This window comes from Neofelis nebulosa, chromosome X (genome assembly GCF_028018385.1).
Source record: "Neofelis nebulosa isolate mNeoNeb1 chromosome X, mNeoNeb1.pri, whole genome shotgun sequence".
NCBI classification, from domain to species: Eukaryota; Metazoa; Chordata; class Mammalia; order Carnivora; family Felidae; genus Neofelis; species Neofelis nebulosa.
Genome location: NC_080800.1, coordinates 101,163,071 through 101,177,846, shown reverse-complemented (window position 1 = coordinate 101,177,846; position 14,776 = coordinate 101,163,071). Strand labels below are relative to the sequence as shown.

The window sequence follows — 14,776 nt, the reverse complement described above, 5'->3', positions numbered from 1 at the left end:
GCCTATAACCAGAGTTACGGGCAAACACACGTTTTTTTTTTTTTTTTTTGAGTCTTCCAGTAATAGGATCCCTTGGTTTTCCTGAGGAGCCCCTCAAAGATAACTGGGCTTTAGAGGAGTCTACTTAGCTGAATTATAACGTGTGTGCTTTAGATAATTAACGAATACACCTAACTGTATACCACTGAAGATCAGACCCTTAATTTCTGAGACTGTCTCAATAGAACATGTCCTCAGGATGTTACCTCACTATTTGAAAAAAACATCCGTTCGCAAAGCCCAGTTTAGCTACTCTCCATTCAGTATTTCCAGAAGATAATTGTTGAGGCCCTATAAGCTGAAGACTTGATGTGGTCTGGTAGAACAAGCCCGAGAAGCAGGAGACCTTGACACCAGCCCCACCTCTGTGGTGAAATGGTTGAGTGAAAAAGCGCATTTCTTCGGGCTTCAGTTTCTGATCTATGAAATGGGGATAATCACACTCTGTGATAGGATTAATTTTCCAAGACTTTCCAGCTTATGCCTCTTTCTATTTTAGACAAAGCTGCTTTTACTTTGTGAATTTTAGACCACATATATTATTTTGGGGGGAGAGGGTTCTTTTTCCACAACAGTGACTCATCCAGGAGAGTCCCAAACCCCTTTTCAGGGCCGGGGGTGGGAGGACATATGTAGTTTGAAAAACTAGATTCTAAAATTACCAGCGCATCAATGTTTTGGTCTTAATTGAAATTCTTTTTTTTTTTTTTTTTTAAACACAGGGCTTGAACTCACGACCCCGAGATCAAGTTGAGCTGAGATCAAGAGCTGGATGCTCAACCGACTGCGCCACCCAGGTGCCCCTTCATTTAAATTCATTTTGAATTTAAATACAGTTTTAAAAGAGTATTCAATTTTATTTATTAAAAGAGAAGGGAACCAACAGGAGTTGAAGAAGGCCGAATACCACTGTTCCATGAATATTCAAAGAGGAGAGCAGATGCCTCTTCTTACCTCTTTCTGTGTCGTAGAGGTACACAAACTTCTCCCACTTGTAGTGACCCAGCAGACTCAGAATAGCGCCCTTCAAGGCTGGGCGCATCTGGATGACAAACTGCACATCTGCGTCAGTGGGGAAGCTGGGCGTCACAAAGGATGTGTGTAGGGCCCCACAGAAGGAGGTCAGAGTGTTCATTGACATCTGGTCATAGAATCCAAAGATGGCGTACACCCCTCTTGAGAACTGGGAGCAGACTGCAATGAGAAAAAGAGGAAGACATTTCAATAGCCCCACAGTCCCTTGCTGCAGCTTGTAGGGTTGGAAAGACAGTGTATAGTTAGTCTTGGCTCTAAATGACATGCCTCAAGGGAAAACCAAGGTCTCTGAAATCTCCAGAAGCCCTTGGCCAGTTGCCCAGCAGCGGAAGAGTAAGGAAGGGAAGAATTTATTTGATAGAGTTGCATATTGTCTATGTCTACCATGAGCAAGAAACTAAGAAACTGGGAAGGAAAGAGGTGAAGGTCGCCTTGCCCTCTTTCAGCAACCTTCCCAGCTCACCCACAAGGCACTTGGTGTTCTCGTACTCACACCACAGCTTCCCAGTGGTCTCTTAGTGTACCCGTGCCAGTATCAGTCTGGTGTCCCACCCCTTTGGTACTTTCTCCAGTAGAGGACAGTATGGACCGATGATTGCGTCAGGCAGGTTGCTAACGTGTCTGCTAGGAAACGTGTTGCTCCTCTTAGGTTACGTAATGCTTCAGCCATAGTTACGTTATCATGAAGACCCTTAATGTAGGCCACTGATGAAGATTCCAGATTCTAGGCAGGCCAATGGAAGGACTGGCCTTTCGGTGCCCAAGGAGTCACGTGAGGGAGGTGTAGTTGGCAAAGTTCTATCTTGTTCCTTTTGCATTTACCTTCTAGATCTATCAGCTCACACATAGAGCTTTTATGTCTTTTCGTTTCAAAGTAGGCCACACCGGCACCTCTTCCCTCTTCTGGCCCAGATGAGCTTAAAAAATGTGAACCAAATTCAATATTAGCTTAAGTAGACCATAATTAGCAAAGCAAATCAGCTACAACAACACCGTGTGGTGCATTCCCCAACCAAGTGGAAATGATCTTTAGATTATCTGCTCTACGGCTCCCTTCCATTCATGCGAAGCAGACAGAACAGGCAGCTGATAATGCCGGGTGATTTAAGGAATCCTGCACGGCCTCCCTTATCTGCTAGGAAGCCACTGTCAGGCTTACTTTTTCAGGTGTTGAAAAAAACCTCTGTGGCTTGGGAAGGGGATTAAATAGAATCTTTTTAAGCTGTTAGCACGTTAAGATGAATTAATGTGTCCTACGTCCGCTTAGACACTGGGGAGGGTGTGTAAACAGATAGGTAAGTTTTGAGAGGGAAGGGTGGGTCGGAGAAGAGAACGTAAAGGGTCTGGAGTCCTCCCTGAAGAGAGAAACAGTGAAGGCACGGGGCACCAGAAAGAAGGAAGGTGTTGGAGTAGGAGGAAGGCAAGTGGAAAACCAATTAATTTCTTTCTTCACCCTGTTGTGAGAAACAGAGAGTTCTCAGTATCTGCGGGATCTTGCTTTCCCTGCATTCTATTTAAACTGATTATTGATCAAAGCTGTTCCCCTTTGTTAGCCAAACTCATAAGTCATTGGCTTAAGGACAGCATCTCAAAGGTGATTACCAGTCACCTAAGCATCTCCGGCAGGGAAGACAATAGCCTGCAACTTGAGGAATTCTAAGTGACGCCCAAACACATACATAAAAAAGGTCTTTATAGTAAAAATAGAGAGCCAATTGCAGAAGTGAATCTGGGGCACTTCATGACATGGGGCCAAAAGAAGTATTCAGAAACAAAGAGGAAGAGGCTAGATGCTACTTTGCCTTGGTCATCACCAAGGAAGACGCTAAGGAAGGTCGATTCCCAAACTGATCCTGTAAATGGAGGTCAGATCTTGGCTGGTGCACATGATCTTCTATATAAAACTGACAATAATGATAATAACCATTGAGAGCTTTGTATGTACCAGGCACTATGCTAAGTACAATACAAGTATTATTTAATATTCCCAACAACCTGATGACATATTGCTATTATTTCTATATAACAGATAAGAATTCTGAGGCAAAAATGTTCTGTCTTGAGTGGAGGAGCCAGGATTTGAACTGGAATCAGTCTGACTCCAAAACTCATACTCCCTAGGACCCCAATCCAATAATGACATTAAAGAGTGGTTATTGGCCCAATGGGATAGGATTTCCAGATTTAGCAAGTGAAACAGAGGATTCTGTATGCCTCAAATTCATAAAAATACTAAAGAACTATTTGTTGTTTACCTGAAATTCAAATTTAGCAATCACGTATTTTATCTGGCAACAAGCACTCATGGCCCTTCACTGACCCTCATTCGGGCGGCAGTTGGTAATTCTTGGACCCATGCAACTAGCATGCAAGGCCCAAGATAAGAAGAGGATCCGTGAACCGTAGACCAAAGTAGTTTCATGGGGAAACGCAATATATTTCCAACAAGGAGAACCCCAATCTAAGTTATGGATAATAATTGAGGGGGAAATTAACTTGAAGAGAGGCAAACTTATAGTTAAGATCCACTTAGAGTTTTAAAAAAGCCCTTCACATTGGAAGGAAACAAAATAAAAGTATATTATGGAAGTGAGATTCTGGCTAATAAAAAACAAATCTTGTATTCCTCTTCTAATCATTGTTTTTGAACCTCCGGGGTATAGAATTAAACATTACTAGTTCATATATGCACCTGTCATATTTTACTCATGACATTTATTTATTTATGAACACCCACACTGAACACTCATGAAACTGTCACCCAACCCAAGAACTATGACATTAGTGACAACTTATTTTTACCTGTCTCCCCCTCTATTCCATCTCCCTGTTTTGACATCCCCTGGCCCTCCCTCCATAACTACTATCCTGAATTTTGTGTTTATCATCACCTTGGTGCTTTAAAATGTGCAGACACACACCCCGAAGCAATACAATGTGATTTGTGCTTGTTTTAGAACTTTATAAAAAGGGAATCATATTGAATATGTGAAAACCAGACTGCAAGAAGGAGTGCCCAGTGATGTCTTTCAGCCTATGTATATGATAAGCACAACGAGACAAAGGAAAGCCTTATACAAATGTGTGAGTAAGCAGGTGTGAGGGAGTGGAATTGTGGCTCAGACAAAGGACTTAGGAGTATTACAGATCAGCAGTAACCCTCAGGCAACACTAGGCTACTGTGGTCCAAGAGACACACGGTGGCAGACATCAACAAGAAGAATGTTAAGAGAAAGTCAGTAAATGTTCTAGTCCCTTCATATAAACAACAGAGGCACAGCTGTCCTGCAAATACTACTGGGCAGAGTTACTTTTGCTCTATCTCAACATATACAAGTAATGTAAGTAGAAGGCCCAATGGGAGGGATTCGAGAGTACACGTATCGTGATGAGCACCGAGTCACGTACAGAACTGTCGAATCACCATCTTGTACGCCTGAAACTGACGCAACACTGCACGTCAACTATACCGGAATGAAAATTAAAAACTTAGTAAGAAAAAAAAGGAAGTCCCAATGGGGAAGACAACTGCCACGTGAGGACAGGGTTAACGGCCTCTGAGAGAAGCTGGGGCCCAGGGGACCTGTGAATGGCCTCTCACAGCATGTCCCTGGGCCCATTCCTAGCTGTAGAAAGAAAGGAAGGCTGAATGGAATGCTGTGCTGACCCAAAGGACAGTGTCCGTGTTTTTAGATTCCAGGAAGGTTTGAGCTAGAAGGAACCAGAGACTGTTTTGTGAAGTGATTTTTTTAGAGCACGGTTTTTCACGTGGAATCATTTCTCCAAATGAAGTGTTATGTGGAAAAGTCCAATATGTGAAGGGATAAAGTAAAGCTCTCCTGATTCAACCGAGCCCACCGATGCCTCCGTCTCATAAAGAAACTGCGACACAAAGACAGGAAGAAACTGCCATCCCTACCTCTGGACCTAGGTAGGACAGCATGGGTCGGGATTTGCCTGGCATGAAAGTAACTTCCCCTCAATGCCTGGCTCTCAGCATAGATGGCTCCACCAGGGTTTCCCATGCCTCATCTGCCTCCGGCCCCAAATACCAACAGTAAGATCAGGTGGCAGATTGGTGATCTGTTGGGACCCGTGATTCTTTTGGATGAATGCTGTTACCATTATCTGAATCCTTAATGAACCACACCCACTTGCTTATATCAGAAGGTGAGCCCTTGGTAAAATGATAATGGAAGAAATCACTAACTTGGCAATCTTCTGAAGCAGGGAAGTATAGAAGAAAGGGCAACAGTTTCTGGAACAGTCAGACCTTGGTTTCAACCACAGCCCTGCCAGTCTTAAACTGCATGACTTTGTGCAAGTCACTTATCTCTATGAGCCTAAGTATGAGACAGTGATTACATAGTCAGGTTCTGGAGTTAGACTGTCTAGGTTGAAATAAGCAATCACTTACTGGATAAGTCACTCAGTATTACTCAATATCTCTGCCTCCAACCCAGTTTCTTCATCTGTAAAATTGGGATAATAATAGTGCCTGTCTCAGTATTGGTTGCGAAAGTTAAAATGAGTTCAGTCATGGGAAGCCATCTATTACAGTGCTGGGCACATAATAGATACTCAATTAATGCTAGCTACTTATTCATGCAACAAATATTTACTGAGCACCTATTATGTGCCAGGCACTGTTGTAGGTCCTGGGAGATACAGGAGAGAATAAAAAGATCCCGTCCACTTGGAATTTACATACTAGCGAGGGGGAAAGACAATAATAAATGACATGAGTAAAATATAATGTCTCAGTTATTAAATGTTGCTTTGGGAATAAGGTGAGGAATAAACGAAATGGTACATGGAAAATGTTTACGGTGCCTAACGTATAACGTGGGAACCAAACAGTTCTTTCTCTGTTTCCTTCCTCTTTCCAGTTCTTCCAAGCATACTTTGCCCTGTTAACCCCATCAGGTTACTCTCCCCACAGAAACCACTACCCTCGGTGTCACACTGAGTAACCAGGTGAGCGTAGCTTTTCTTCTCTTACCCTTCCCCTATACATTTCTTCAGTGCTCTTTCCTATTTTAATTCCTGCGGAGTAATACTTTAAGAATGCAACTCTGCTATTTTGGCTTGAGAATGTGCTATTTCTGCTGAATCTTTCCCTCCCCATATAATGCACCAAGTGCTGGTAAAATGCTGTCTCTTCTTGGGATCTCTGTGCCCTCCCAGTAGGAAATACCTTGGTCATCTCCTTCCTAACGGTGCCTGTCTCCATCTCTTCCTGCTAACAAAACACCAAATTCTTGTTTAAGATGCCATTTCTGACTACATCCTGGATTCCTGGGGACTCTAGTGTAGCTCCCGGCTGTGTTCTCTTCAATGGTGAATGACAAGCAAGGCTGGAGCCAGCTGTCACGCTTTTATTTATAGTCCCCAAGTCTATAGGGTCGGGACAGGTATTGTTAATGTACAATGTAGCAGCTAATTACACCACCCATATTCCAAAAGGCATCATTACAAAAATGTCAAACAACTTGATTACCCCAAAGATCAGAATAGCAATATTGCATATCATTTACAGAACACTTTTCATAGCCTTTTGAATCAGGGGGAAAAAAGGAAACTGAAGTCTCTTGCTGACTTAATGATCACATTTGAAGCAAGCAGGAAGAAGAAAAATATAGCTGTGAAGGGACCGATGGAGACACATCACAAGAAGGTTCTCCAGGTAATACCATAGTTCAGTGAATTCTAGGGGATCAAAGAAACTTAGAACTGTGAGGGATCTTATGAGATTATATAGTCCGGTGCTTTCTAAAGCTGTAGTGTTGGTCCATGGTGAGTTTTCAGCCTGGTGAAATATGCATGTGTGTGTGTGTGTGTGTGTGTGTGTGTGTGTGTGTGTGTATTAAAGTAAGGTTGACAACTGTTTTGTTTTAGGAATGACAGTCCTTTTCTTTATATCATTTTTATTTCCATTCCTGTATGTAGTCCTTTCTCTTCTGAAATGGTGATGATGTTAATGAGGAATGGTGTGTGTTTGTGTGGCTGTGTACATGCATACGTACACGCATATTTTATCTGTGTGGTAGACCAAATAATGTCCTCCCAAAAGATGTCCATGTCTTAATCCTCCAAATCTTTGAATTAGGTTACATGCTGAAGGGGAATTAAGGCTGCAGATGGAATTAAGCTTGCTAATCAGCTGACCTTAAAATAGCAAGATTATCCTGGATTATCGGGGTGGCTCAGGGAAGCACAAGGGTCCTTAAACGTGGAGGAACGAGGCAAAAAAAAAAAAAAAAGAGTACCAGAGTGATGTTGTATGAGAAAGACCTGACCAGCCACTGCTAGCTTTGAAGCTGGAAGGGACTGTGAGCTAAGGAATGTGGGCAGAGTCTAGAAGCTGGGAAAGGCAAGAAAATGGATTCTTTCCGAGAGCCTCCAGACAGGAATGCAGGCCCACTACGTTCTCTGGTGAGACCCCTTCCAGACTGCTGACCTACAGAAGTGGAAGATAATTAACCTGTGCTATCTTAAGCTGCTAAATTTGTGGTCATTTGTTATAGTAGTAAGTAGAAAACTAATGCACTTAACATAGCAAAATTTAAAAGTTGGTAACTCTACATCGATCTATACTCCACTCACCCTTTTCCCCCCTGAAAATATTACGGATATGAGACGTTCAAAGTTTGGAGACCAATGATCTAGTCTAATTTCTGATTCAGTACAGGAACCGCCTGCTGTGAGGTCATATTACCGCTCCCTGAATACCTCTAGTGACAAGAGAGCTCACTACTTACAAGTACCCTTCCCTTGCATGGTGTCTCTGAAAGCTATGGAGCTCTTCCTTAAATTGAACTGAACTTTGTCTGTTGGGGCTCTCGAGTTCCACATGATATACTGAACTCCAATTGCACATGACCTCAACTTTGTTTTACAGGAAGCTCAAAAATACAATTAATGTACTCAGGAGATACATAATGGCTATTAGCTATTCAAGTTTGTGCATTTAGTCTCTCAATGCTGTCTTCTTCCTGTCATGTGAAAAATTTGCTAAAAGATCCCACCTCCCCTTTGATCCATGCCACCTCCTTAAAACATCTTTCTAACTCCTTTTTTTAAGATTTCTTAAAGTTGATTTCTTTTGAGAGAGAGAGAGAGAGAGAGAGAGAGAGAGAGAGAGAGAGATTGAGCACAAGCCGGGGAGGGGCAGAGAGAAGGAGAGACAGAATCCCAAGCAGGCTCCATGGCATCAGCGCAGAGCCCGATGTGGGGCTCGAACTCACGAACAATGAGGTCACGACCTGAGCCGAGATCAAGAGTCAGATGCTTAACTGACTACACCACTCAGGTGCCCCTAACTCCTTCTTTCCCATCGTCACTAATGATGGGACGAGGACCCAGCTGCTGCTCCCAGCATTCCACCGAACCTGCTCTCTCAAGTTTGACGGTGACCTGCTCACTGTCAAACCCAGCTCTATTCACAGACATCATTCAACTTGACCGCAGAGCAGCATTTGATATTGTGGGCCAAATCCTTTCTCTTGAAACTCACTTCTGTTTTAAGAGCACTAAACTTGACTGTTCCTTCTCACTTTCCTCCTGTTCCACTCCCTCGATGAAGATGTGTCCAAAGATTTTGTCCTGGGCCCTCTTTTCTTCTTACTCCAAATGATCTATTTTTTTTTTTCATTCAACACACACTTATGGAGCTCCTGCTGTGTGTCAAGCAGGGGTCTTGGCTCGCCATGTCCACGTGGCTGCCCTCCAAGTAGATGTCTCTAGCCTCAGACACGTTCCTGACCTCCAGATCCACGCTTCTGAGTGCTCACAGAATAGCCTCACCCGGAGGCCTGCATATTCACACGCTCAGGGTATTATTTCTCTACTCCCACCTGCCGCCTGTGGATCTGCTTCTCTTGTCCCTGTTTCTCCTAATGCACTGCCCTTCTTCCAGTCACCCAAGCTGGGGTCTTCAGGGTTATCTGTGACTTCTCTCTCTGCCCCATCCCCGTGTGCCATTTTCTTGAGATGCTCCATCAATTCTGCGGTATCTTATTTCCTATTCATCGTCAGGCCATGTTCTCATCCCTCCTCACAGCTGGTTACCGGCCTGTCTTTCCCCCAGTCCATCACTGGCACTGCCATCACCTCACTCTTCTTTCTTTCTTTCCCAAGTGTCCTATCCAAATATACTCCCCCAACTCCCATTTCTGCAAGAATCTGCCCTATGTATGAGCTGGTAATGGGCTAAGAAATGAATCTTCATTGGGGTGCCTGGGTGGCTCAATCGCTTAAGCATCCGGCTTTGGCTCAAGTCATGATCTCACAGCTTGTGAGTTTGAGCCCCGCATCAGGCTCTGTGTTGACAGCTCAGAGCCTGGAGGCTGCTTCAGACTCTGTGTCTCTCTCTCCCTTGGCCCCACCCCACCCACCAACCCTACCCGGGCTCGCGCTCTGTCTCTCTCTCTCTCTGAAAAACAAATAGTAAGACATTGAAAAAATTTCAAAAAAGTGCAACGAATCTTCACAAATAAGTCAGTTCAAGGTTTCTCAGCCTCGGCAGGCCTATTGATATTTTGTGCTGGATAATTCTTTGTTGTGATAAGCAGCCCTGGAGTCTACTGTGATATTCGATACCAGTGGCACCACCCGGAAGGTGTGAAACCCAAAATGCCTCAGCACATTGTCAAATATCCCCTAAGCGGGGTGGGGGTGGGGCAACATCACTACCTGTTCCCTCCTCCCTCCCTGCCCCCCATATGAGAACCGCAGAGTTAGCTTATGACTTACTCTCTACAGAGAACAATACCTTAACCTAATGAAAATGCATACATGTCTAGAACAACCCAAAGGAGTTGTAGAAAGTCAGGAAGGGTGGGTATTTTGAACTCTTCAAAGCCCACCATACAAGCAGATACCTCCCTGGTCTTGCTCTTAAATTGGCTATTTGCGTTTAAACTGGGGATGTAGGAGAGGGAGAACTAGATAAAAGTTGGGGGTGGTGGGCTAGGTGTGGGATAGTAGCCAGCTCATACCTTCCCTGGGTTCATCTAGATCAGCCTCTTCCTCCCCACTAAACACCCTTTGGCCTTGGGTTCTAGTAACCACAGTGGGTGCTTCTAAGGTATCAGAGGCAGAAGAAGGTATCAGCCCCATTCTCCAGCTGATGATTCCATGGTTTAATTACCATCTTTGGGTTAATTCCCTTGAACATTTTGTTCAGCTCTCAGGAGTACACTGCCTTCCGACAGTCTAACTAGTTATTTTTGCAATTACATGGCACGTATCTAAACGCTGGCAAAGAAAACATTCATTATCAACATTTGATCCTACTTGAATATAACGGCTTGCAAATGCAGGCATTAACATATGAACACATGTATTTTGGAAAATTCGTTTTGCAACTGTAAGTGCAATCCACCCTTCCATGACAGCATCAGAAATGCACGAGAGATGCTGGGGTGGGTTGGGGTAATGGGGTGCTTTTTAGGCCCTTTTATATCACGATAATACGGTTAAGCGTTGGAGTGCAGTAGTTTTAAATTTTTTGCTTGTTCATCAATTAATTTCTTCATTCACCAAATAACATTTTGAGTTCCTACGGTGTGACACAAAAGGCCTAGGTGCTGGGATGCAGCAGTGAGCAAAACAGATAGGGTCTTTGTCCTCATGGCACTTAAAGTCTAGAATTGGCAACAAATATTAATAAAAGAACCATACCAATGTATGGTCATCATGTTGTGAGTATAAGGAGGGGCGGTATTAGGGTGCCCTGAGACCATGTGACAAGGTGACTTTCAGGGAAATGTTAACTGAGGACCTGCCATTTGAGCTGACACCTCAGAGTAGAAGACCATCGCATGCAGAGAGAATAGCACTTGCTAAGGCTCTAAGGGAGGGCAACATCTGACCCATTTGAGGCACTGAAAGAAGATTCGCCTGGCTGGAGTGTGGCCAGTAAAGACAAAGGTGCAGGAGGAGCCTGGGAGGAGGTAGGGACCCGACCGTGGAAGACCTTGTGGGACCCTGGTAAGGAACTTAGACTTTATCCTAAGGACCATGGGAGGAAATCTTGGAAAGATCATGGGTATTGCATGAGCTGATTTACATTCTCAAAAGATTTGTCCAGCTGATGTATGGACACTGGATTTAAGGGGCATTGATGAAAGCAGGGAGAACATTTGGAATGTTAGCCCCGGAGTCTTGGTGAGAGAGGAGAGTAGTTTGGATCTGAGTTGTGGCAATGGAGGTAGAGTGATTTGGAGTTTATTTTTGAGGTCAAAATTACTGGTGGAACAGCCTTGAGATAGTTACTTAAACTCTCCAAACCTCATTTCTATACCTATAATAATTGGGATAACAAGTTTCTGCCCCGTAACATTGTTGTACTTATTAAATCAATATGTTCAAACTGCTTAGGACTCTCATACAAGACTATGCTCGATTGATCCAATGGTGTCTGTTACTAATGTTATTTTTAAAATTATTTCTCAGTGCTTTTGCACTGCAATGGGTTTTTATATGGTCCAGTCTCTAATTTGCTGTGTGACCCTGGGTCAGTTACCTCACTAGGCTTCAGGCCTGTCATTTTTAAGCCCGCAGACCTAACAGCTGCTCTGCCCACCTCAAAGGGATGTGCTGAGAATAAATGGAAATAACAGCTGAAACTCTCCTTTGAAAAATTACAAAAGCTGCTGAGTGTCAGCGAGGAAGGAGTATTGGTCCTTGACTCTCAGCAATCATTATCCCTACAGCAAATAACTCAGCAGAAATCATCATTCTTCCTAGCCCCAGTGTCTGCCTTTCTTCTCTTTTTAATATGAAATTTATTGTCAAATTGGTTTCCATACAACACCCAGTGCTCATCCCAACAGGTGAGACTTTCACCCACGTTTCTCTACGAATCATCTAAAGTAGTCAGGGACCCGTCTTGACTCGCAACTCATTTGACACGGGATTTAGCACAGTTCTTAATTGAAAAACCAATTGATCCAGTGATCCAGTCGCAGTCAATGAAACAATTTCTAAAGCCAGGCAGGAAAACGATGCACTCTTATGATGCCTTTGAATCAGCCCTAAGATTTGTCATAGACAGGTAAGAGCTTCAAGTTTGATATCATACCATGAGACCATTTGAAACCCATTTTCTTTTTCTTTAATTTTGCCGCCTGTGCTGGGGGGGGGGGGTGGTGAGCCAATGCCCTAAACAAAAATTATTCTTAAAAGTTAATTAATGGTTGTCTTGTCTTATGTACGCTTGAAAGATTTCAGAATTCAAAACAAAACCATATAAACATAATAAAATGTGTAGCTCCATTGTGAGCTGGGAAGATATTCTTTTATTTCCCACTGTGTTTGAATTCCTTAGCATCACATTCTTAATATTGAGCGTAATGGCCTAGGTCACCCCCTCTAGCTTCGTAACAGTGCAACAATCTCTTCTGTAATTCGATTTAGAGGTGGCCATTCCGTCTCCCCTTGGGCTCTCCTGATGATGGTGAACTCACCACTTCCCAAACTAGTTCATTCTACTTTGGGGTGGCTCTAATTAATCAAAATTTCTTTATTACACCCAGCGCAAATCTACCTCTCTGCCACTTTCACCGCCTATGGTTCCTTCTTTTTTTTCCTGAAGTTCACGGAAAATATCTGTTCCCTCTTCTAATGGCCGGCCTTCAAACATCTGAAGATATACATCCTACCTGTCTGTGCCTTCTCTTCTGCGGGCTAATCACCTCTAGCACGTCAGATGTAAGTCACAGATCCCAGGCTTTCAACTCTGACCATCTTCCTCTTGACGTGTTTCAGTTCATTAAATGTCACTCTTAGAATTTCGTGTCAAGGAGTGGGTGCTGCACTGCAAGTGAGGTTGAACCCACCCAGAAGGCAGCAGACTCTGTTTTGGATTAGACATCTTATATATCTATCTCACTAGGATGGCATTGATTTCTGTTTAACCTTTCTACTATCCAATTCTATTGGGTCTCCTTCTACTTTGTGGTCTTAAATTTATATCCTAGGTATCTTGTGGAAGAATTCTGCCAAGCCAGGCTTCTCCCAAACTTGGACATGTGCTGTTGATTTTTTTTTTTTTTTTTGTAGCTAAATACCTTTTCTGGTACCTTTTACCCTTTTTAAATAGCCTCATGATTTTGACCCAGCCTTTTAAATCTTGATTTGGTTAACAAGTTTATTAGCTATCACTCCCAATTATTTGTCATCTACAAATTGGATCAGCCAGCTTTGGGTAGCATTATCCAAGTTATTGACAAAAGTGCCGAAGAGGACAGGGTCAAGGACAGAATTATTTGGCAGGCTATTTCATTTTTCGCCCCTACACTTTCCAGGATGACAACAATTAGGTAATAAATACTCTGGCTAGAGTTCTTCAGTCTGCTCCAAATGTATCTTTAATACACTTGGGGTTTAGGTAATACAAATGATCCTTAATACTGACCTTGGTTCTTCAGACATGTTCATAGGTCTGCATTTCAAGGAAAAAAAAAGTAACTGGAATGATTTTCTTCTTTCCTGGTATCATCATCTTTGATCATGTATCTTTATCATTTATCACTGAGTTTTATGGGGAGGAAGTGAAAAAAGAAGAGAACACTGAAAGGAGACAGAGAAGTGCTTTCTGGTAAAGAATGAACTATCAGAAGAATTGGGAAACTATTCCAGTCTACCCTTTAACTCAAACAGTCTGTCATTACCTAAGGTCAAAAAGCTGATTCATTGCCCTTTATGGCCAGGAAGCAAATGGCCTACCTATTTTGTAAGTGGAATAATTGATGCCTGCTCAGCTCCTGGGGTCCGTAGTCCTCGGCATTCCTGCTTGCTGGTAGACTATAAAGAAACTGTAAGCAGTCTTGGGGCACCTAGGTGGCTCAGTCAGTTGAGTGTCCAGTTCTCGGTTTTGGCTCGGGTCATGACCTCATGGTTCGTGATATCGAGCCCCGCGATGGGCTCTGTGCCGACAGTGAGGAACCTGCTTGGAATTCTCTCTCTTTCTCTCCCTCTGCCCCTGCCCTGCTCTCTCTCTCTCTCTCTCTCTCTCTCTCATTCTCACTCTCTTTCAAAATAAATACATTTTAAAAACCTAAAAAAAGTTTAAAGAAACAGTAAGCAGCCTTATAAATTGCCCAAATGTAATCCTGATGGGAAACAACTATTGAGAAGCCATCCTCACAATACCCAGGATTGCTGGTTGTGTGAAACAGTTCACCTTACTGCTGTGTTAAAAATCTCTACAATCTCAGTTCCCTCGAATATGTTCTGCCAGCCTGGAGGACAAAAAATCCATTTGTTCTCTAGGAAAAAAGGGCAAGTTTAAATTAAAAGCACTTTTTTTTTTTTCTAATTCAAATTCAGGTGGTTGGATTTTTGAAAATAATTCCTCATTCTAGGTGTGGGAGGACGTTCAGGGTCTGTGCAGAACTTTATGCCAAAGATGTCCATTCAGACGTGTCTGTCTTGTCAAGCACAGAGCTTATATTCAGGCAAACCTGAGCAGCCCTCTCAGGACATTGCAGGGTCCAGCTACCCTCTATTTAAATTTTTTTTAATGTTTATTTATTTTTGAGAGAGAGACAGAGCGTGAGCAGGGGAGGGGCAGAGAGAGAGGGAGACAGAGTCCAAAGCAGGCTCCAGGCTCTGAGCTGTCAGCCCGGAGCCCAATGTGGGGCCCGAACCCAGGAACCGTGAGATCGTGACCTGAGCCGAAGTTGGACGCTTAACC

The 14,776-nt window shown here is 43.3% G+C and overlaps 1 protein-coding gene across 7 annotated transcripts in view; it reads right to left on the bottom strand.

The window, feature by feature from the left end:
* Window positions 1–14,776, bottom strand: part of GRIA3 (glutamate ionotropic receptor AMPA type subunit 3) — a 268,497-nt gene that overhangs the window by 194,161 nt on the left and 59,560 nt on the right. For all 7 annotated transcript variants that reach the window (XR_009257263.1, XM_058714193.1, XM_058714191.1 and 4 more), the window contains one exon: window positions 994–1,233. Coding sequence is in view for 6 of the 7 variants with exons in the window: in XM_058714193.1 (XP_058570176.1) it covers window positions 994–1,233 (240 nt within the window). In the remaining variant the exon portion in view is untranslated. The remainder of the gene's footprint in view (window positions 1–993; window positions 1,234–14,776) is intronic.